This window comes from Gopherus flavomarginatus, chromosome 3, assembly GCF_025201925.1.
Source record: "Gopherus flavomarginatus isolate rGopFla2 chromosome 3, rGopFla2.mat.asm, whole genome shotgun sequence".
Classification (NCBI taxonomy): domain Eukaryota; kingdom Metazoa; phylum Chordata; order Testudines; family Testudinidae; genus Gopherus; species Gopherus flavomarginatus.
The window spans coordinates 287,001,437-287,024,412 of record NC_066619.1 but is presented as its reverse complement, the minus strand read 5'-3'; the positions used below and the strand labels follow the sequence as shown (position 1 = coordinate 287,024,412).

At 57.8% G+C, this 22,976-nt stretch overlaps 1 protein-coding gene across 11 annotated transcripts; it reads right to left on the bottom strand.

The window, feature by feature from the left end:
• Positions 1-1,106: 1,106 nt before the first annotated feature.
• Positions 1,107-22,957, bottom strand: LOC127047066 (N-acetyltransferase family 8 member 3-like). 11 transcript variants are annotated; one of them, XM_050944947.1, is made up of 4 exons: positions 21,997-22,957; positions 18,480-18,605; positions 5,289-5,360; positions 1,107-4,775 (listed from the first exon to the last, which is right to left on the bottom strand). In XM_050944947.1, the coding sequence occupies exon 4, from the start codon at positions 4,751-4,753 to the stop codon at positions 4,082-4,084; it is 672 nt and encodes a 223-aa protein (XP_050800904.1). In that variant the 5' UTR covers positions 4,754-4,775; positions 5,289-5,360; positions 18,480-18,605; positions 21,997-22,957; the 3' UTR covers positions 1,107-4,081. The 11 variants fall into 11 exon arrangements, with proteins under 11 accessions (XP_050800904.1, XP_050800903.1, XP_050800901.1 ...); XM_050944946.1 differs by lacking the exon at positions 5,289-5,360 and having other exon boundaries at positions 18,408-18,605; XM_050944944.1 differs by lacking the exons at positions 5,289-5,360; positions 18,480-18,605 and adding an exon at positions 17,543-17,903 and having other exon boundaries at positions 1,107-4,414; positions 22,543-22,957.
• Between the last annotated feature and the right edge of the window lie 19 nt (positions 22,958-22,976).

The window sequence follows — 22,976 nt, the reverse complement described above, 5'->3', positions numbered from 1 at the left end:
TGTCAGGTTTAGGGCCGAGCACTTCTTGGTGTATTACGCAATGCACCCCAAATATGTCAGCTTTCCACAAAGCGATGAAGCCATGGTGTGTTGCTGGCATGGAGGGGCACCCATCTGACGTAACCTGCTTCCAGCAACAACGGCCTTTCCCAGCCGCTTGGCTAGTCCCTACCCTGCCCCCTCCCCCAGGCACTGCGCAGCCCTCCCCAGCCCTCCAAGTGTGCACCCCCCCCTTCCCAGTAGCTGACCCTATAGCATACCTGTCACTCAATGAGCCGCCTAACCCCCTGCCCCCAGCCTCCCTACAACCCCCGCTTCCACCCAGAGACAAACACCCCCAATCACTGACCCTCCCCAGCCCACCTCCACCTGCCCCACACCCCCAACAGCTGGCTAGGGAGGATGGGCTGGCAGGCCAGGGGGAGGGGGAGGCAGCCCTGTTTGCTTCACAGCTTAGCTGATTAATCCAAACAGATGCAATCACCTCTCCTTTGGGTCCACCCCCGCCCCCCCACTCTGCCGCCCGAGGGGACAGAGCCTCGGTCAATGGCAGGCAGCCCAGCCTGGCTCCTACACAAACGGAGCGGGAGGGAACCCCAGTGCTGTCGGGCGCTCTGTGCCCAGCTCCTGGAGCATTGCTAATGCAAACAGCCCCGGCCCAGCGTTCCGTCCACCGACCGGCAGCCGGGTACGGACCAGCACCACGGCCCCGTGTCAGTAGGGCCTGTCAAGGCTCCTCTCTCACTCTGAACTTTAGGGCACAGATGTGGGGACCTGCATGGACACTTCTAAGCTTAATTACTAGCTTAGATCTGGTAACTGCCACCAGCCAGAAATTTCAGTGTCTGGATCACTTCCTGTCCCCGCAAACCTTCCCCCCCCCCGGGCAGCCTTCAGAGGCTTTTTCACCAAGTTCCTGGTGAACACCGATCCAACCCCTTGGATCTTAACACAAGGAGAATTTAACCATCCCCTCCTCCTTTCCCCCACCAATTCCTGGTGAGTCCAGATCCAATCCCCTTGGATCTTAAAGCAAGGAAAAATCAATCAGGTTCTTAAAAAGAAAGCTTTTAATTAAAGAAAGAAAGGTAAAAATCATCTCTGTAAAAGCAGGATGGAAAATACTTTACAGGGTAATCAGATTCATATACCCCAGAGGAACCCCCTCTAGCTTTAGGTTCAAAGTTACAGCAAACAGAGGTAAAATCCTTCCAGCAAAAAAGGAACATTTCCAAGTTGAGAAAACAAAAATAAGACTAACATGCCTTGCCTGGCTGTTACTTACAAGTTTGAAACATGAAAGACTGATTTAGAAAGATTTGGAGAGCCTGGATTGGCATCTGGTCCCTCTTAGTCCCAAGAACGAACAAACCCCAGAACAAAGAGCACAAACAAAGACTCCCCCCCACCAAGATTTGAAAGTATCTTGTCCCCTCATTGGTCCTCTGGTCAGGTGGCAGCCAGATTCACTGAGCTTCTTAACCCTTTACAGGTAAAAGAGGCATTAACCCTTAACTATCTGTTTATGACAGGGCCCAATAAGCCGCCCATTGTACCTGCCAGCGGAGCTGGGCACGGGGAGACGGGTACCGAGCCTGGGCCTGGCTTCTGCTGCCAAGTGGCAGCTTCTGAGGCCGGGGGAAGGGGGGCTGGACCGGGCTGGTGCAGCATCACCGGGAGGAGAGGGCTCCACTGCTGAGCTAGTTGGAGAAATACGATGTGCCAGGAAAGGGGGGTCCTGGCTCCTTGGGCTCTTGGCTTCTCTCCTCTGTGGCCTGGGCAGCGCCTCTGGCAGTTCTAAAGCCGTCATTATTGTCTGGATTCTTCCAATTCCCAGCAGCAGACCCAGTGCTGGGGGCTGGCGGAGGCAGGGCATTAGGCCATTCTCCACTCCATGCATCTGATGAAGTGGGTTCTAGCCCACGAAAGCTTATACCCAAATAAGTTTGTTAGTCTCTACGGTGCCACAAGGACTCTTCCTGGTTTTTGCTGATACAGACTAACACGGCTACCGCTCTAGTCATTTTGTATCATCTGCAAATTTCGCCACCTCACTGTTTACCCCTTTTTCCAGATCATTTATGAATATGTTGAACAGGACTGGGCCCAGTACAGACCCCTGGGGGACACCACTATTTACCTCTCTCCATTCTGAGAACTGACCATTTATTCCTACCCTTTGTTTCCTGTCTTTTAGCCAGTTACCGATCCATGAGAGGACCTGCCCTCTTATCCCATGGCAGCTCACTTTGCATAAGAGCCTTTGGTGAGGGAGCTTGTCCAAGGCTTTCTGAAAATCTAAGTACACTAGACCCACTGGATCCCCCTTGTCCACATGCTTGTTGACCCCCTCAAAGAATTCTAGTAGATTGGTGAGGCAGGATTTCCTTTTCCTAAAACCATCTCTCTCCTCACACTCCGCTGTAGGCAGGGCAGGGCTGCTCGCCCCAGCACAGTAAGGGACTGAGGCACAGAGCAGCTGAGTGACTGGCCCAAGGGCACCCAGGCAGGCTGTGGTGGAGCAGGGCATAGATCCAGCATCGCCCCAGTCCAAGCTAGTGCCCTAACCACTGCACCGCCCAGCCTTGTGCTGGGCAGGATTAAAACCAGGCATTCCTCCTGCTGCGGGGCCTGCTCTCCATCAGCCCCTGGGGCCTGGCTCAGCTGCTGCAGGAGTCCCTGCCCTGGGAATGGCTGGGGAGGAGCTGATGCTGCAGAATCCCGGCTGCTGGCTGCTGACCACAGAGCAGGGTTTCTCCCTGGGCGGCACCACCCAGCCGAGGACCCCAACAGATTGGCACTTCCCAGCCCCTGTGCGGGGTGGGGCCGGGGCTCTGGCGGCACTGCTTGTTGCTGGCACACGAGGCCCTTTGGGTCACACTGCTCCGGGAGACCCATAGCTCTGGTCAGCCGCCTAGTCCAGTCCCAGCTGCCCTCCTCTGGGTACATACCCAGCCAGCTAGCCTGAGCTCTGGCAGGCATATGGCTACTTTTGGCCCAGCAGCTCAAATCAGAGCTAGCACGTCTCCGTCGATGGCCCTGGGAACCAGCCACCCAGCTGTGCCCTTAGCACCGAGGACACGACCCCCCAGACTGAGTTGTGTGCTCCGGCCAAGCTGGGCGTCTGCACCCTCGCTCGTCTCCTGCCAGGGCTGCTGCTGCTGCGATCGAGACACCTCACGCTGCCTGGAAACGGGTGAGCGAGCAGGGCTGTCGGGGAGGTGCTGAGTTCTCTGGACTGCGAGGAGCGAGAGCAAGTGATGTGCCCAGTCCACACAGGCCAGCAAAGAGAAGGTCGATCCGGATACGGTCCGGTTCCAAAAGGACAATGCAGAACTAGCAGGTTCAGAGGACGGCAACGGGGATGAACGAGGGCCTGGAAAAACTCTCCCATGAAGAGCTCAGTGAGCCTGGGCTTGTTCACTCTTATCCGTCTCCTTTCTAAGGCGTGAATAAAAGAACGAATGGGCTACAGAACGAAGATCCAGCGCTTCTGTTCTCCTTGTCCCAGGATACACCGACAAGGGGACAGCCAGCGAAAGGGAAAGCTGGGACATTGTAAACCTAGCAAAGGAATTGCCTTTCCACACAACACATAGCCAGCCTGTGGAACTCACTGCTACTGGATGTTGTGCAGGGGTGAAGAAATTGGCAAGATCCAAGGATTGGACATTTGTGGATGACAGGAATGAGACATGAACGTGTCAAAGAAGAGTGGGTGAAAATTCAAATGAACCTTCATGGAGGTTTCCTTGCCAGGGTCGCCTGGTTTTTTTAGGGGTCAGGGATCATCTAGGAACCACTGAGCAATGGGGGTGAGTCCGATCCTGGCCGGCTCAGCTCCAGGAGTGAAATTCAGATCCAGGTGGATGTGGGGAAAGGGGAGCCCCTGGCCCTCGGGGAACAATAATCCCAAGCCAGCACCAGAGCAGTGTCATGCGAGCGAGACTTTTCCTCCAAGCTCAGTTATTTTTTAACCAAAAAGGTAAATATGTATCAACTTTGTTGGGAGTTAATTAACAAGCCAGGCAAAGCTCTCAGCGGCTGAGTGGGCAGGTGAAGAATCGCCACCCCTGAGCCTTCAGCCAGACCCGGGAATCTCGTATCGGTAATAGAACACGGAGAACTGCAGGAAGCTGGCGAGGAGCGATGGGGACCGCTCCGAGACCCTCTGGAAGCCCACGCTCTCATACAGCTGCTGGGCCGAGTACTGAACCATGGAGGTGGACAGCACGACCGCACTGTACCCACGTTCCTGGGCAAAGTGGATGACCGTCCTGCAGAGCGCCCTGCCAATGCCCCAGCCCCGGTGTTCCCTCCCCACGGACATGCGCTTCAGTTCCAGGGCGCGCCCCCTTTCCAAGGGGTCCTCTGGCAGGACGGCCCCCACCATGCCCACCACGGCCCCCTCAGCCTCTGCCACCCAGAGACAAGAGTCTGCTGCCTCCACGTAGGTTCTCCGGATGTCCAGTAGGTCACTGCGAAGAGACTGCTGGACGTAATCGGTCCAGAGAGACCGGACGCAAAACCAGCCCCCAATGAGAGTGAGCAGGAGAGCCAGGAGGGAGACCAGGAGGGACCCGGAGGCTGCGAGCACCGCCAGGAACAGGCCCAGGAAGAGCAGCTGGGTCTGGAGACACTTCAGCATGTGAATGTAGCCGGTAAGAGCGTGCTCCTTAATCCCGTGGCCGAACATGGTGCGCACCACCTCGTAGTCACTGTCCTCATACTGCCGGATGCGGTACGGGGCCATGGAGCTGCGCAGCCCAGGGAACCTAGGGCAGACAGAGTTTAAAGCCAAGGGAGCGGGTTGGGACATTGCTGATCCACTTCCCGCAGTGCCCCTGGCTTCTCGCTGCACTGGGCTCCCCCGGTCCCCCTGACTGACTCCCGGCAAACACTTTCCATGCCTCCACCCACAGCCCTGCTCCCCACTGTCACCTCAGCACCCACCCATCAGCCCTGCCCTGCAAGAGGAGCACCAGGAACGGGTCGGGGGCAGGGGGAGACAATCTCTTCCAGCCGCTCAGGATAGAGGGGCTGGGGGGCAGGGCAGGGGGATTCACTAGGCTGACTCTGCCCCTTTAAACGCTAGCCCCAGCTGGTGACAGGCTGGCTGTGGAGGTTCCATGCCCCATGCTCCATGCAGCTCCCCAGACTAACGGGCTGTGATCCTGTCTGGAGGGGGACAGGACAGCAGGTGTTTGTGGATCAGCCTCTCCCCTCCCCCAGATCCATGCACAGAGCAGCTCGCACTGCAGTGATCCCTTGCCCAGTGCGGTACCTACCCAGCGGGGGTGCAGCGCTGCAGGGTCACAGCCGGCCCGTTGGGCTGTCTCTGCTCAGGACGACCTGCTGACCTTGCAGGGGGGTTGGGAGCAGATCCCTGGATCCCGAGTCCCCGGAGATTCCACACTCAGGATCAGAAGAGGCTTCCTGGACTCGTGGAAGAAGAGCCGCTCTGTATCCAGGGACTTTGCCCCACGCTGCTGGGGACAAAGGACAATAACCATCCGCTGGGACCAAGCCCCCAGGAAGCTCCTTGACTCCATGGGGCACTTCCTGGATTCCTTATTCCTCCTCTGCTCTTTCACCTTCCCCAGCAAGGAGCAGGGCAGGGGGCCCAGCCCTGGGATGAGAGGAGAGGCCTGGGCAGCGGGAGGGGGTGGGAGACCTCAGAGGGGGCGGGTGTCAACTGGATAGAGGAACGAAGTGGTGGGAGGGAAGGGGTGGGAGCCCCGGCGCTTGGGACATAGAACAAGGCAAAACAGCCCATGCTGCCCGGGACGGCCCAGACTTGCTGACCCTGCCTGGTGCTGTCAGCTGCACAGCCGGGACTCCCGCCCTCCCTGGGCATGGCCAACAGCCCTCAGGGCGTCCAGCTCCGTGCACCACGGCAGGCACAGAACTCAGGGACTGTTTTAAGGCACGAACGGCCATAAACCCCCTGCACGGCCACTTTGCCAGGCCCCCCCGAGAGTTCATCTGGCGGTTTGATTTGTCTCCCCCCAGCCAGTGATCACAGCGAACAGAAAAACATTTGGGAAATTCTCTCCAGCCCCGTTGTCGGAGTGTGTGAGCATAACCCCAATGTCACGCAATGCGAGGGAGTCTGGGCCCTGCACCTCCCACTTCCTGCAACTCACCGTGACTCTCAGCCAGCCAGGAACACAGAAGGTTTATTAGCCGACAGGAGCACAGTCCCAAGCAGGGCTTGTAGGTACAACCAGGACCCCTCAGCCAGGTCCCTCTGGGGGGCAAGGAGCTTAGACCCCAGACGTGGGGTTCCTGCCTCTTCCCAGCCAGCCCCAAACTGAAACTAAAAACCTGTCCAGCAGGCTCCCTCCCTTTGTCCAGCTTCCCCCACCCCCTGCCTGGCTCAGGTCACAGGCTCAGGTCCTGTCCCTCACCTAAAGTCAGCCCCCTGCTCTCCCCTCCTACATGCAGACAGCCCCAATAAAACTAGACACATTCCCCGGTCAGTCCGCCCCACTCCCTGCTGCGTCACACCCAGCCCCCCAGGAGCCAGCAGCCATCCCAGGCCGCTGCAGGGTGGTGGGTTGGGCACTGACCCGGGAGCCTGGCACTGCTGGTTATGGGGACAGGCGGCTGAGTGCCTCCCTTTGCACACCTGGGCTTGCACACGTCGGTGTGAAGCTCTGTGGATCTAACACTTCCCTGGGGAGACCCCGAATGGCCTGACTCCCAGCCACGGCTCTAACCACAGGACCCTCGTGCTGCTCAGGAGGCTCGCCTGCTCTGGGCATGGTGAGCGACGGCTGCCCTCAGGGAAATGCCCCATGACCGGCACAGGGGAGGGCCTGACGTGCCCCAGATCCGCTCGGTTCGGCCTGGCCCTTACACACCCAGGCACCACCAGGCTCTTTGCACAGTGGAAGCTCTGGAGAGGGAGCGCAGCAGTCAGTGCTCGCCTGGTGACACCTGTTCTGCTGCCTGGCTGGGCAGGACAGGACACCTGGGTTCTCTCCCCTGCTCTCAGAACGCCCTGGGCTCCAAAGCTCAGTGTAGCTGCGGCTTGGCCAGCCAGTCCCCACTAACAGCCCCCCACTAACACCTCCACGGGCCCAGCCCCGGCATGGGAACTGCGGGCTGGCCAGCTCAGGGCCTTGGAAGCGGTTTCAGTTCCTGCTTTTGCAGCTGCAGCCAGGAGCAAAGCCTGTTCCTCTCCCGAGCAGCCCCATAGCACCATGGCACAGGCCTGCCCAGGCCAGCCATCCTTCTGTGGCCGTGCAAAACCCCAGGGTGCAGCGACACTACAGTACCCCAACTCCCCCTCCCAGCTGCCGGACTCACCTGTGCACAGACCCCAGCCCGGCGCCTCCCAGCCGGAGTGAACCCCCCCACTTTGAGCCGGGAGCTCCAGAGCAGCGGTGATACAAACACTAGCTGCACAGAGCCGAGAGGTAGCCGCCCTCCCCGGGCATCCGGCCAACTGGCAGGGCCCAGGCTGCTTAAAGGGAAAGCTCGGCCTGCGGGGACAGTACGGGGTCTTTGCAACTCTCAGCTTGCCCCCGACAACCGCACTCGAGCAATAACCTGCTCGGCCCCCCGCTCCCCAGAGCCCACCCCTCTAACTGCTTCCCTCCCTCCTGGCCGAAGCTGAGGCGTGGAGGCAGATTATAGCTGTGTCCAGTCGAGCTGCTCTGTGGCTGGGAGTCCCCATCTCTGTAAGGGGATCACAGCACCACCCACATTCCCTAGGCGTCAGGCCTAGGCCACTTCACGCAGCAGCTAACAGCCAGACGCCAGGCAGTGTGGGCTAGTGGCTGGGGCAGTGGGCTAGCATGCAGGAGATGGGGCTACCCCAGCTCTGCCCCTGACCTGCTGCGGGACGTCGGCTCAGCCCCTTCCCCTCCCTGGACATGTTTCCCCTCGGCCCTTTGCCTGGGGCTTCTCTGGGGACTGGGAGCTGCTGGGGTCAGAGACCGTCTGGCTGCATGGGTGCAGGACAATGGGGCGTCCAGGCGCTGCGGGGGTCACACACACAACGAATAGTGTCGACTGCGGGTGGAACTGGGGTGGGGGTGGGGGGGAAATAAGCAAACTGGAGCTGCAGCCCTTTCCCCCTCCCAGTCCCTCTTGCCCAGATCCGGAGACGGGGTTGGCACTCAGGAAATGCAAAAACCATGAAACCTGCCCCGGGATATTCACATCCCCCTTGAGCTAGCTGAAGGCCAGTTCATGCGAAGCTCCTGTACCAGCTCTGCCGAGGAGAGACACCCCTGTTGCTGTGGTTACTGCGGAGAATCCGCAGGCTGCGCCAGGGCTGTCTGTGGGGCAGGGACATTTTATAGAGAAACTATCCCCAAAGTTTATACCTTGCACCCCCCTTAACCGTGTCTGCACCCCTCCCCCTGCGCTGAGGCTGGGAGCTGGGCGGTGTCTCTGGGAGAAGGGGGGACACAGACCGGGGTAAGAGGGCCAAGGCTGGGGGCGGGCATGGGGCTGGGAGCAGAGTCCTGCATAAAACCTGGTGGTCCTGCAGCACCCCTACACCTCTACTTCCCACACTTAGGCTGGCCGCTGCAAGTCCTCACCAGATGGAAGGCCCCCGGCTATTGCCATGGAAATAAGCCTGACATCGATGCTTTGTCTCAGTGGCTTTTAACCTTTCCAGACCAGTGTACCCCTCTCAGGGGGCTGATTTCTCTTGAGTACCCCACAAGTGTCACCTCACTTAAAACTACTCCCTTACAAAACCAGACATAAAAATACCAATGTGTCACAGCCCAATGGCTGCGTCTCATTTATGCCATGGAATTATAAAATAAATCGATTGGAATATAAATACTGTACTTACGTTTCAGTTTATCATCTCTAGAGCAGTATAAACCTGTCAGTGTCTGTATGAAATTTTAGTTTGTACTGACTTCGCTCGTGTTGTTTACGTGGCCTGTTGTAAAACTAGGCAAATCTCTAGGGGTATGGCTACACTTGCAGGTGTGCAGCGCTGGGAGTTACAGCAATCTTTGTACAGCTGTGTAGGGAAAGCGCTGCAGTGTGGCCACACTGACAGCTACCAGCGCTGCAGTGTGGCCACATTTGCAGCATTTGCAGCGCTGTTGCGAGTGGTGTATTATGGGCAGCTATCCCACAGAGCATCTCATCCCATTTTGGTGCTGTGGGTTGTGGGAAGGGGGCGGAGGGTGTGGGTCATTCTGCTTCCTGTCCCAATGCCCCGTGATGCATCGCTTCACATCCCAGCAATCCCTGTTTTTCCGTCCACCTTTGGCGCCATCTTGACTCTCTCAACGGTTTCTGTGCAGCGCGATTTCTGTGGGAAATGGAGCCCGAACTGCTGAGGAGTATGCTGACGAGTCTTGCCAGCACATCACGTTTGGCATTGAGCTATTCCTTCAGCTCCAAAGTGATGAGGAGTCCGACGATGATATCGAGTTGCCTGACGCGTATGACACGACATTGCTTGTGGCATTCACGGAAATGCTCAGCACTGTAGAACGCTGCTTTTGGGCTCGGGAAACAAGCACTGAGTGGTGGGATCACATCGTCATGGAAGTCTGGGATGACGAGCAGTGGCTGCAGAACTTTTGGATGAGAAAAGCCACTTTCATGGGACTGTGTGCTGAGCTTGCCACCACCCTGTGGCGCAAGGACACGAGATTGAGAGCTGCCCTGCCGGTGGAGAAGCGGGTGGCTATTGCAATCTGGAAGCTGGCAACTCCAGACAGCTACCAATCGGTCGGGAACCAGTTTGGAGTGGGAAAGTCGACCGTTGGAATCGTGTTGATGGAAGTTTGCAGGGCCATTAATCGCATCCTGCTAAGAAGAACCGTGACTCTGGGGAACATGCAGGACATTGTGGATGGCTTTGCACAAATGGGTTTCCCTAACTGTGGAGGAGCGATAGATGGGACGCATATTCCTATTCTGGCACCACCCCACCTAGCATCCGAGTACGTTAATTGGAAGGGGTATTTCTCTATGATTCTCCAGGCACTTGTGGATCACCTTGGGCGTTCATTGACATTAACACAGGCTGGCCTGGAAAGTTGCATGATGCCCGCATCTTTCAGAACAGTGGCCTGTTCAGAAAGCTGCAGGCTGGGACTTTGTTCGCAGACCAGAAGATCACAGGAGGGGACGTCGAAATGCCCATTGTGATCCTTGGAGACCCCGCTTACCCGTTAATGCCTTGGCTCATGAAACCGTATACAGGGAAGTGACAGGAGCAAGGACCGGTTCAACTACAGGCTGAGCCGGTGCCGAATGACTGTGGAGTGTGCTTTTGGCCGTTTAAAGGGGCGCTGGCGATCTCTGTATGGGAAGCTAGACTTGGGGGAAAGCAGCATCCCTGTGGTTATATCCGCGTGCTGTACCCTCCATAATATTTGTGAAGGGAAGAGTGAAACATTCAGTCAGGAATGGACCTCCGAGGTTCAACGCCTGGAGGCTGAATTTGCACAGCCAGAGAGCAGGGCTACTAGAGAGGCCCAGCACAGGGCTGCAAGGATTAGGGATGCCTTGAGAGAGGAATTTGAAGCTGAAAACCAACAGTAATGTTTGGTGCCTTGCACAGGAGTGAAGTGCAGTGGTTACAAAGTTAGTAGGAATCTGTTTTTCCTAAGCTGATTTGCAGTGCCTGTTTCTTTCCTGGGCTAAGGTATCTTTGACTTTCTGCAATATTAAAGACTGTTTTCAAAGCCAAGAATTCATTTATTGAAAAGAAAATAACTTCCTTGACAGACACACAACATTTTGGGAACCTAAAAGAGCAGGGGGGTGCGGTGGGGAACTGTACAGTCACAGGTTTGAATATGTCCTGTCTGGAGTGCTGTGCAATGACTGCTGCACTTCAGGATGAAAATACTGCATGGTGATGAGGGTTGAGTGCAGAGGGTAAGGGTCGTAGTTCTCAGGGCTGGTTGGTGAACGTACAGGTGTCAGGGGCAGCTGGTGGTGGTAAGAACCTGGATGCTGGGGAAGGGGGTTTGGAGCTGACATTGGGGCACAAGGGAAAGAGCTTTGGGACGGGGAGGGGGGCAGCACGGTAGTGCTCTGCCTGCATGGCTACGAGTGCCTGGATAGAGTCAGCTTGGCGCTCCAGGATGCTTATCAGCTGCTTTGTGCTTTTCTTCTTAGCCCCTGCATTTCTCTGGCGGATCCTGCTTTCCCTTTCCCTCCAGTCCTGCAGTTTTTTACTCTCTTGGAGAGTGATACATAACTGTTTTCAGCATGTCTTCTTTGCTTTTTTCACGGCTTCTTCCTGAGGTTTTGTAGCCTCTGAGCAGTGGATGATACGGGCAGTCGAGTAGTCAAGGACACTTTTCGAAAGGCAAAAATGGCAACAGTTAACAGAGGCAGCATTGTTTATAATCTCACCCAGTTATTCCCACACAGTGAAGGAGTTTACAGCCTTCACTTTAGCATACTTTTCCCATACCAAACAGAGCGCACATAACCCACAGGAGCCACGAAATGGTGAATAAGGGGGACTGATTGCTTCAGGGCTGTGCAGGGGTTTCTGTGCATTGGTGAAAGCAAACTGCTGCAGGGGGCATCTACACTGAACAGTCTCCCAACATTTTCCACAGGAATTAATCCTGGAAGCTATCTCGCTGCTGCGGGTCACCTAGGAAGAGCGGAGGGTCTTCTACAGCAATGCGGATTCCGCCCTGGCCCCTATGCAGGTTGCCTGTGTGCAGCAATGGTCCCCCCACGTCTCGCGGCACAGTGGCGCAGATGCGTTAACCTGACTGGGACAAGGACCACAGTGGCTCTCCCTATAAACTTGCACAAGCGCATTGCCCACGCTCTGGCTGAAACTTTTGAAGAGATTACCGAGGCCGATTACCGTGACGTGACAGATCACATCAATGGGCTATTCCACATCCAGGCATGCATGCATGCAGCCCTAACCCCCCCTTCCTCTCCCAAAACATTTCCACCCTGAAAATAAAAGCCGCTCCTCTGCTTGTCCTTCACCAAGTACCGGCTGCTGCGACTGGCTACTTTCCTCCTGGCTTGAGAAGAGCTCCTGGCTGCATGCCTCCTGGGACTCCGGAGTGTCTCCCCCCACCCCAATACCCTCACTCTTGGTTTCCTCCCTCTCCTCTTCCTCTCCCTCCCCCTCTCCCCGTTCTGAGGTGTCCATCGTGGTCGTCGGATTGGCAGTAGGATCACCCCCAAGTATCGCATCCAGCTCCTTGTAAAAATGGCAGGTCATGGGGGCAGTGCCAGAGCGGCGGTTTCACTCGCGGGCTTTGCAATAGGCTCTCTGCAGCTCCTTCACTTTAACCCTGCACTGCAGTGTGTCCCGGTCATGGCCCCTTTCCAGCATGGCCCTTGATACCTGCCCAAAGGTATCATAATTCCTACAGCTGGGACTGCACAGCTTCCTCCCCCCAAACACTGATGAGGTCCAGCAACTCGCCATTGCTCCAAGCTGTGGCTCGTTTGGCGCGTGGAGCCATGGTCACCTGGAAAGATTCACTGATTGCACTCCACACCTGGCTGAGCAAACAGGAAGGGGATTTTTAAAATTCCCGGGGCATTTAAAGGGTGGGTCACCTGAGGCCAGGGCAGTAGAGTTCGAACTGATGAGCAGAGTGGCTGAACAGGCATTCTGGGATACCTCTGAATACCTCTGGAGGCCAATTACAGTGCTTTTGGTGGCCACACTGGCGGAGCAGCGCTGCATCACCAACGCTGCAATCGTTATACCCCAGACAGAGCAGGAGTACAGCGAGTGCTGCAGCCAGGGAGATGCAGCGCTGTATGTGCCTTGCAAGTGTGGACGGTAAGTTGCAGCGCTGTAAACCCACTACCAGCGCTGCAACTCTCCAGTGTAGCCAAGCCCTAGATGAGTTGATGTCCCGGCTGGAAGACCCCTGCGTACACCCGGGACACACGTACCCGTGTCTGAGAACCACTGGTTTATCTCACCCACATACACCCATGCACACCTCCTACCTCAGGCCAGCGAAGGCGGGTGGAGAGTGTTCTGCAGAGCAGCGAAAGTGAAAGGAGGGAGCAGGAACGTCTCTGTTTCCTGGGGAAGAGCGATTGAATGAGAACGCGCAGTGTGGCATGCTCAAGCATGTAAGGGTGTAATCAGGAGGGGCAAAGCACAATTGAGGTTGCAGTTTACAAGGGATGTTAAGAGTAACAAGAAGGGTTTCTACAGGTATGTTAGCAACAAGAAGACGGACAGGGGAAGTGTGAGACTCATACTGAATGGGGGAGGCAACCTAGTGACAGAGGATGTGGAAAAAGCTGAAGTACTCGGTGTTTTTTTTGCCTTGGTCTTCACATACAAGGGCAGCTCCCAGACTGCCGCACTGGGCAGCACAGTACGGGGAGGAGGTGAGCAGCCCTCTGTGGAGAAAGAACAGGCTAAGGACTATTTAGAAAAGCTGGACATGCACAAGTCCATGGGGCCGGATCGAATGCATCCGAGGGTGCTGAGGGAGTTGGCTGATGTGACTGCAGAGCCATTGGACATTATCTTTGAAAATTTGTGGCGATCAGGGGAGGTCCTGGATGATTGGAGAAAGGCCAACGTGGTGCCCAACTTTAAGAAAGGGAAGAAGGAGGATCTGGAGAACTACAGACCAGTCAGCCTCACCTCAGTCCCTGGAAAAATCATGGAGCAGGTCCTCAAGGAATCCATTTTGAAGTACTTGGAGGAGAGGAAGGTGATCAGGAACAGTCAACATGGATTCACCAAGGGCAAGTCATGCCTGACTAACCTGATTGCCTTCTATGAGGAGATAACTGGCTCCATGGGTGAGGGGAAAGCCGTAGATGTGATCTTGACTTTAGCAAAGCTTTTGATACAGTCTCCCACAGTATTCTTGCCAGCAAGTTAAAGAAGTATGGGCTGGATGAATAGGTTATAAGGTGGATAGAAAGCTGGCTTGATCATCTGGCTCAACTGGTAGTGATCAATGGCTCCATGTCTAGTTGGCAGCCGGTTTCAAGTGGAGTGCCCTCAGGATCGGTCCTGGGGCCGGTTTTGTTCAATATCTTTATTAATGATCTGGATGATGGGATGAATTGCACCCTCAGCAAGTTTGCAGATGACACTAAGCTGGAGGGAGAGGTAGATATGCTGTAGGGTAGGGACAGGGTCCAGAGTGACCTAGACAAATTGAAGGATTGAGCCAAAAGAAACCTGATGAGATTCAACAAGGACAGGTGCAGAGTCCTGCACTTAGGATGGAAGAATCCCATGCACCGTTACAGGCTGGGGACCGACTGGCTAAGCAGCAGTTCTGCAGAAAAGAACCTGGGGATTACAGTGGATGAGAAGCTGGATAGAAGTCAGCAGTGTGTCCTTGTTGCCAAGAAGGCTAAAGGCATATTGGGCTGCATTAGTAGGAGCATTGCCAGCAGATCGAGGGATGTGATTATTTCCCTCTATTCAGCACTGGTAAGGCCACACCTGGAGTAATGTGTCTAGTTTTGGGCTCCCCACTACAGGAGGGACGCGGACAAATTGGAGAGAGTCCAGCGGAGGGCAACAAAAATAATCGGGGGGCTGCAGCACATGACTTATGAGGAGAGGCTGAGGGAACTGGCGTTATTTAGTCTGCCGAAGAGAAGAGTGAGGGGGGATTTGATAGCAGCCTTCAACTACCTGAAGGCGGGTTCCAAAGAGGATGGAGCTTGGCTGTTCTCAGTGGTGGCAGATGGCAGAACAAGAATTGTCTCAAGTTGCAGTGGGGATCTAGGTTGGATGTTAGGAAACACTATTTCACTAGGAGGGTGGTGAAGCACTGGAATGGGTTCCCTAGGGAGGTGGTGGAATCTCCTTCCTTAGAGGTTTTTAAGGTCAGGCTTGACAAAGCCCTGGCTGGGATGATTTAGTTGGGGTTGGTCCTGCTTTGAGCTGGGGGTTGGACTAGATGCCTCCTGAGGTCCCTTCCAACCCAGATATTCTATGATTGCGGCTGTCTGCTGAGGCGCCTATACAGCCCCCGGCAGCACAGTTGATCTGACTATAAGGTACCTGCCCCCCGCGGGCTCAGGAAATGCTCTGACCCTGGCTCAGGCACAGAGAGGCTTGTTCACACTCACACAGGCAAGCAATCGACCTCAGCTCTGACTCCTAGCCAGGGCCCTAACCACTGGGCCAGCCTTCCTCTGCCATCAGCCAATAGCAGAGCAGGGTGTTCTGGGATGCTAGGTGTTATATATAGGCCTGTTTGTGGGCTTGAGACAGAATTTTGGGGTTGCCTTTTGATATTCTTGTATCCTTACTAATACGGGGGACAAAGACACTGTGTGTTGCTTCTCATACAATCACAGACTATCAGGGATGGGAATGTGTCTAGTTCTGCTGGGACTGTCTGCAAGAGGGAGGGGAGAGCGTCGGCTGGAGGAGTTTTTCAGTTTTGGGCTGGCTGGGAAGAGGCAGGAACCCCACGTCTGGGGTCTAAGCTCCTTGCCCCCCAGAGGGACCTGGCTGAGGGGTCCTGGTTGTACCCACAAGCCCTGCTTGGGACTGTGTTCCTGTCGGCTACTAAACCTTCTGTGTTACTGGCTGGCTGAGTTGCAGGAAATGAGGGTGCAGGGCCCTGACTCCCCTACACTCTGTGACACCCCCCCAGCGCTCTTAGGTACAGAGAATGGGACCCCTCAGCCAGGTCCATTCTGGGGCCCAGTGAGCCAGACACTCACGTCTGCCCTCACTTCCCATCCCCAGCCAGCCCCAAACTGAAACCCCCTCCTCTCAGGCCTGTGTCTCTTTCCCGGGCCAGGAGGTCACCTGACCTCTTTGTTCACCTTTAGCTATTCCCTTGCAGGGGGGAAGGGCCCTGGCAATTTGTTGCCAGGAGACCGAGTGTCGGCCATTTATGCACACAGGAGACTTAAGAAATGAAAGGGGAAACTGAGGCACTCACACATTATTCAGAGGAAACATTAAGAACAGTCTCACTTCATCACACCCTGCCCTGCCCCCTCCCCCAGGCACTGCGCAGCCCTCCCCAGCCCTTCAAGTGTGTACCCCCCCTTCCCAGTAGCTGACCCTATAGCATACCTGTCACTCAATGAGCCGCCTAACCCCCTGCCCCCAGCCTCCCTACAACCCCCGCTTCCACCCAGAGACAAACACCCCCAATCACTGACCCTCCCCAGCCCACCTCCACCTGCCCCACACCCCCAACAGCTGGCTAGGGAGGATGGGCTGGCAGGCCAGGGGGAGGGGGAGGCAGCCCTGTTTGCTTCACAGCTTAGCTGATTAATCCAAACAGATGCAATCACCTCTCCTTTGGGTCCACCCCCGCCCCCCCACTCTGCCGCCCGAGGGGACAGAGCCTCGGTCAATGGCAGGCAGCCCAGCCTGGCTCCTACACAAACGGAGCGGGAGGGAACCCCAGTGCTGTCGGGCGCTCTGTGCCCAGCTCCTGGAGCATTGCTAATGCAAACAGCCCTGGCCCAGAGTCCTGTCCACCAACCGGCAGCCGGGTACGGACCAGCACCACGGCCCCGTGTTAATAGGGCCCAACAAGCCGCCCATTGTACCTGCCAGCGGAGCTGGGCCCGAGGAGACGGGCACCCGGCCTGGGCCTGGCTTCTGCTGCCAAGTGGCAGCTTCTGAGGCCTGGGGAAGGGGGGCTGGACCGGGCTGGTGCAGCATCACCAGGAGGAGAGGGCTCCACTGCTGAGCTAGTTGGAGAAATACGATGTGCCAGGAAAGGGGGGTCCTGGCTCCTTGGGCTCTTGGCTTCTCTCCTCCCTGGCCTGGGCAGCGCCTCTGGCAGCTTGGCACTGAGGACACATGGAGCAAAGGGCCCAGGCTACAGCCATGGAGAGAGAGAGAGAGATATGAAACAGCCCCACGCCACAGGTCTGCTGGTGCCCCTCACTCCTGACCCACAGCCCCTGCTATCCCAGCATTGGGCTCCCCCCGAGCTCTGCCAGGGCCCCTCACTCCCCACCCACAGCCCTCTGCTACCCCAGCCTTGGGCTCCCCCCGAGCTCTGCCAGGGCCCCTCACTCCCCACCCACAGCCCTCTGCTACCCCAGCCTTGGGCTCCCCCCGAGCTCTGCCAGGGCCCCTCACTCCCCACCCACAGCCCTCTGCTACCCCAGCCTTGGGCTCCCCCCGAGCTCTGCCAGGGCCCCTCACTCCCCACCCACAGCCCTCTGCTACCCCAGCCCTGCCACCGCAGCTCTGCCAGTGCCCCTCAAGCCCAACACACAGGTCCGGCTAGCCCTGCCCTGGGCTCCCCGAGCTCTGCCAATGCCTGCCCGAGGATTTACGGGTTGCACGGAGAACTGCAGGAAGCTGGCGAGGTGGGATTGGGACCTCTCCGAGACCCTCTGGAAGCCCATGCTGCAGGGCCGAGTACTGAACCATGGAGGTGGACAGCACGACCGCACTGTACCCGCATTCCTGGGCGAATCGGACGACTGTCCTGGAGAGTGCCCTGCCAATGCCTCGGCCCCGGTGTTCCCTCCTCACGGACACATGCTTTAGTTCCAGGGTGCGCCCCCTTTTCGAGGGATCCTACAGTAGGACGGCCCCCACCATGCCCACCACGGCCCCCTCAACCTCTGCCACCCAGAGACAAGAGTCTGCTGCCTCCAGGTAGGTTCTCCGGATGTCCAGTAGGTCACTGCAAAGAGACTGCTGGACGTAATCGGTCCAGAGACACCGGATGCAAAACCAGCCCCCAATGAGAGTGAGCAGGAGAGCCAGGAGGGAGACCAGGAGGGACCCGGAGGCTGCGAGCACCGCCAGGAACAGGCCCAGGAAGAGCAGCTGGGTCTGGAGACACTTCAGCATGTGAATGTAGCCAGCAGGAGCGTGCTCCTTAATCCCGTGGCCGAACATGGTGCGCACCACCTCGTAGTCACTGTCCTCATACTGCCGGATGCGGTACGGGGCCATGGAGCTGCGCAGCCCAGGGAACCTAGGGCAGACAGTTTAAAGCCAAGGGAGCGGGTTGGGACATTGCTGATCCACTTCCCGCAGTGCCCCTGGCTTCTCGCTGCACTGGGCTCCCCCCAACTCCCTCACTGACTCCCGGCAAACACTTTCCATGCCTCCACCCACGGCCCTGCTCCCCACTGTCACCTCAGCACCCACCCATCAGCCCTGCCCTGCAAGAGGAGCACCAGGAACGGGTCGGGGGCAGGGGGAGACAATCTCTTCCAGCCGCTCAGGATAGAGGGGCTGTGGGGCAGGGCAGGGGGATTCACTTGGCTGACTCTGCCCCTTTAAACGCTAGCCCCAGCTGGTGACAGGCTGGCTGTGGAGGTTCCATGCCCCATGCAGCTCCCCAGACTAACGGGCTGTGATCCTGTCTGGAGGGGGACGGGACGGCAGGTGTTTGTGGATCAGCCTCTCCCCTCCCCCAGATCCATGCACAGAGCAGCTCGCACTGCAGTGATCCCTTGCCCAGCGCGGTACCTACCCAGCGGGGGTGCAGCGCTGCAGGGTCACAGCTGGCCCGTTGGGCTGTCTCTGCTCAGGACGACCTGCTGACCTTGCAGGGGGGTTGGGAGCAGATCCCTGGATCCTGAGTCCCCGGAGATTCCACGCTCGGGATCAGAAGAGGCTTCCTGGACTCGTGGAAGAAGAGCCGCTCTGTATCCAGGGACTTTGCCCCACGCTGCTGGGGACAAAGGACAATAACCATCCGCTGGGACCAAGCCCCCAGGAAGCTCCTGGACTCCACGGGGCACAACGGCACATGCTGCCCGGGATGGCCCAGACTCGCTGACCCTGCCTGGTGCTGTCAGCTGCACAGCCGGGACTCCCATCCTCCCTGGGCATGGCCAACAGCCCTCAGGGCATCCAGCTCCGTGCACCACGGCAGGCACACAACTCGGGGATTGTTTTAAGGCACAAACGGCCATAAACCCCCTGCACGGCCACTTTGCCAGGCCCCCATGAGCGTTCATCTGGCGGTTTGATTTGTCTCCCCCCAGCCAATGATCACAGCGAACAGAAAAACATTTGGGAAATTCTCCCCAGCCCCGTCGTCGGAGTGTGTGAGCATAACCCCAATGTCACGCAATGCGAGGGAGTCTGGGCCCTGCACCTCCCACTTCCTGCAACTCACCGTGACTCTCAGCCAGCCAGGAACACAGAAGGTTTATTAGCCGACAGGAACACAGTCCCAAGCAGGGCTTGTAGGTACAACCAGGACCCCTCAGCCAGGTCCCTTGGGGGGCAAGGAACCATCCCAGGCCGCTGCAGGGTGGTGGGTTGGGCACTGACCGAGGAGCCTGGCACTGCTGGTTACAGGGACAGGCTGCTGAGTGCCTCCCTTTGCACACCTGGGCTTGCACACGTCGGTGTGAAGCTCTGTGGATCTAACACTTCCCTGGGGAGACCCCGGATGGCCTGACTCCCAGCCACGGCTCTAACCAGTTCTAAGTGCAGGGGGAGGAAACAGAAAAAAGGTGCCCCCCCTTGGCTCCTCCTCTGGCCACACACCCCTTGGCTCCTCCTTCTGTGCCGCGCCCTCCCGGCTTCTCCGGGCACGCTGTGCTGTGGCCATGCTGTGCCCCCCCTCGGAGGGCCTCAGTCCAGGGGGGGAGGACTGGGTGCAGCACGGCCCGGCCCGCCGAGGAAGTTTTCAGGGTGAGGTTGGAGAGGGGTGGGGAGAAGAGGCAAGAAAGTTTCACGCATCCCCGCATCCCCGGGCGGGACTCACCAGCTGCTGAGTGACTTCGGAGGAAGCCATGACACCGAGGAGAGAGGCACGCGGGAAGCTCCAGGCGGTTGGAATGTAAGCGACAGCTAGAGGGTCCGCTCGGGGATGCGGGACAAAGCAAACGGGTGGGGAAGGGCGTGGTACAGGGGGGTGGGATAACGGGTGGCCCGAAAGGCAGGGCCACTCTGTGACCGCTTCGCACCCCTGCATGCGGCGATCCCTGCACGTGGCGGGCTGGAGTCTTGGACGTGACGTGAGCAGGGAGCGGACGGTCAGCCCCTCCCCTCCCCGCCTGCCTGTATAATGGGCTGCGAGCCACTGCCAGGAGATGCTGCTGCTGCTGCATTAGCAAGGGGCAGGGAGCGCTCGGCCGTCGAGCCCTGAGCCGCCGCGGGTGGCCACGGCGATGGTGGGGAGCAATGGCTGAGGAGCCGGCCCCACCCCCATGGCTCCTCCGGCTGTGCTGCCCCCTTTTGCCTGCAGGAGCCCAGCGCCGTCCCGGCAGGTCAAGCTTCAGAGCAGAGCATGGGCCCTGCCCACTGGCGCCATGATAACCCCTAACTATGGCGCCAGTTTGGAAAATGTGCTGGGGGAAGCAGCTACTTCCCCTGCACCCCCCTAGCTATGCAACTGGTTCTAACCACAGGACCCTCGTGCTGCTCAGGAGGCTCGCCTGCTCTGGGCATGGTGAGCGACGGCTGCCCTCAGGGAAATGCCCCATGACCGGCACAGGGGAAGGCCTGACGTGCCCCAGATCCCCTCGGTTCGGCCTGGCCCTTACACACCCAGGCACCACCAGGCTCTTTGCACAGTGGAAGCTCTGGAGAGGGAGCGCAGCAGTCAGTGCTCGCCTGGTGACACCTGTTCTGCTGCCTGGCTGGGCAGGACAGGACACCTGGGTTCTCTCCCCTGCTCTCAGAACGCCCTGGGCGCCAAAGCTCAGTGTAGCTGCGGCTTGGCCAGCCAGTCCCCACTAACAGCCCCCCACTAACACCTCCACGGGCCCAGCCCTGGCATGGGAACTGCCGGCTGGCCAGCTCAGGGCCTTGGAAGCGGTTTCAGTTCCTGCTTTTGCAGCTGCAGCCAGGAGCAAAGCCTGTTCCTCTCCCGAGCAGCCCCATAGCACCATGGCACAGGCCCGCTCAGGCCAGCCATCCTTCTGTGGCCGTGCAAAACCCCAGGGTGCAGCGACACTGCAGTACCCCAACCCCCCCTCCCAGCTGCCGGACTCACCTGTGCACAGACCCCAGCCCGGCGCCTCCCAGCCGGAGTGAACCCCCCCACTTTGAGCTGGGAGCTCCAGAGCAGTGGTGATACAAACACTAGCTGCACAGAGCCGAGATGTAGCCACCCTCCCCGGGAATCCAGCCAGCAGATCCTTGAGGGGGCCACTTAGGGATCTGGGGCAAAAATCAGTACTTGGTCTTGCTAGTGAGGGCAGGGGGCTGGACTCGATGACCCTTCAAGGTCCCTTCCAGTTCTTGGAGATGGGTATAACTCCAATTATTAAAGCTGGCAGGGCCCAGGGTGCTTAAAGGGAAAGCAAGCTTTAGAGAGAGCCTGACGCAGGCAGCTCAGCCTGCGGGGACAGTATGGGGTCTTTGCAACAGTTCAGCTGGACGAGAACCCCACCCCCTACTGCAGTCCCACGCTGCCCTCCAGCCCACCCAGGAACCTTGCCCTCTGTGAGCATAGGTGGGACACGCTGCTGCTCCGGGAAAGAGGGAGAGCAAACAGAGCCACTGGTGCTGGCCACCTCCTGCCCTACTGCCAGCCCCAAGGCTGACATACGATACCTAGGGGGCCTGGGCACCATGCCAGGAGAATGGCTGTTCCCCCATCCCCAATGGAGCAGCAGGGCAAACTTTGCTCCCTCTCTGCAACCGTTTGCATATGAAAGCAACAGCAGGGCCAGGCACAACCGCCAGTTCCTCCAGCCGCCCTGGCAAGGCGAGGGCAGCTTGCTCAGCAAGTCTATGCACAGCAAGAAAAGGGAGACCCTGCCACACATCCCTCCTGTGCAGTGCGTCTGCCAGAGCTCAGCGGCTCACTCTGCAGGGGCTAAGTGTTCTCACGGGGCTAGAACTGACACGCTCAATTTCCAAGTGCAACTTCAGGCTCGGGTGCTAGAGCACAGTCCCGAGCAGGCGCAGGAAGTGGATACTTCCCCCGGAGGTGAGAGCTATCCCTTAACTTCATCCCGCTATCAGCTGATGAGCACGTTTGACTGCAATCCCACACGCCGCCATGAATCGGGCCCCTTCAGCGTTTGTATCATCACCCCCAAGGACGGTGCCACCCAGCTGTGGGAAAACGCTGCCGTTCTACTCAAGCAACTGACCGGCACCTTTGTGTCTCCTGGCCAGGTCTGCAGGGCTAGCGTAACTCTCCTGCTTCCTGCCTCATCTTCTCACTGCTTCGGTCGAGCAGAGGCTGCCATCTCCAGAAAGCTGGCTGGAGCAGACATTCCTCTGCAGGGTGGCAACCTGGGATCTTAGCCTTACTTGTAAAGTCAGGCCACCTCCACCTCTACACAAAACAGAGGGTCGCAGGAGAGGGGCGGCAGGCGTGATAAAGGACGGCTCTGCACTACGCAGCTGGGTGTGTTCCCCTGGGGAGGGACAGGAGAGCTGTCTGCCCGCTGGGTAACACAAGGGTAGAAAATGCCAAAGAAGAGAGAAAGAGCTGGGGGGGGGGGGCGAACCAGGGAAGAGCTAGACAGAGAAATTCCCAGCACCCAAGTCACTTGAGTTGGGGGAGAGTCTCGCACCAGGGGCTGAGAGCCCGGCAGGCCCAGTGGGTTGGAGCACGCCCATAGCTGGTTGTGGGGAGGGGACTTTGGGGCTGTGTGAAACATGCACAAGTTGCACCTCAGGCACCTCCAAACCTGCTGCATCCGGGGTTTCCCACTGTAGCAGTGATGGGGAAGTGTCTGTCGCAGCAGTGGGTGATATACATCTTGTCACACTGGCTGCTCTCCTTATCCGTAATGGGCCAATCCCTTTTGGATCCCTGATGAGCCTGTGGCCTTAATGATACTCAGCTTCCCAGGGAGAGTCCAACGCCAGAAGGGATCGTTCTGACCATCCAGTCTGACCTCCTGCGTGTATCCAGTGGCAATGAGTTCCACAGGCTAACTGCACACTAAGAGGAAATATTTTCCCAAGCAGATTTAACTGGGTTGCCTTTTCACGACAGGGGCTGTTCCCTTGTTTATGTCCTACGACAAGGGGATGTGCTATTCACCCTGTTGCCGCTTGCTGTGGTGTTACATATCGCGCACACAACCCGATACAAGACATTTCCACTCTCTGGCCTCTT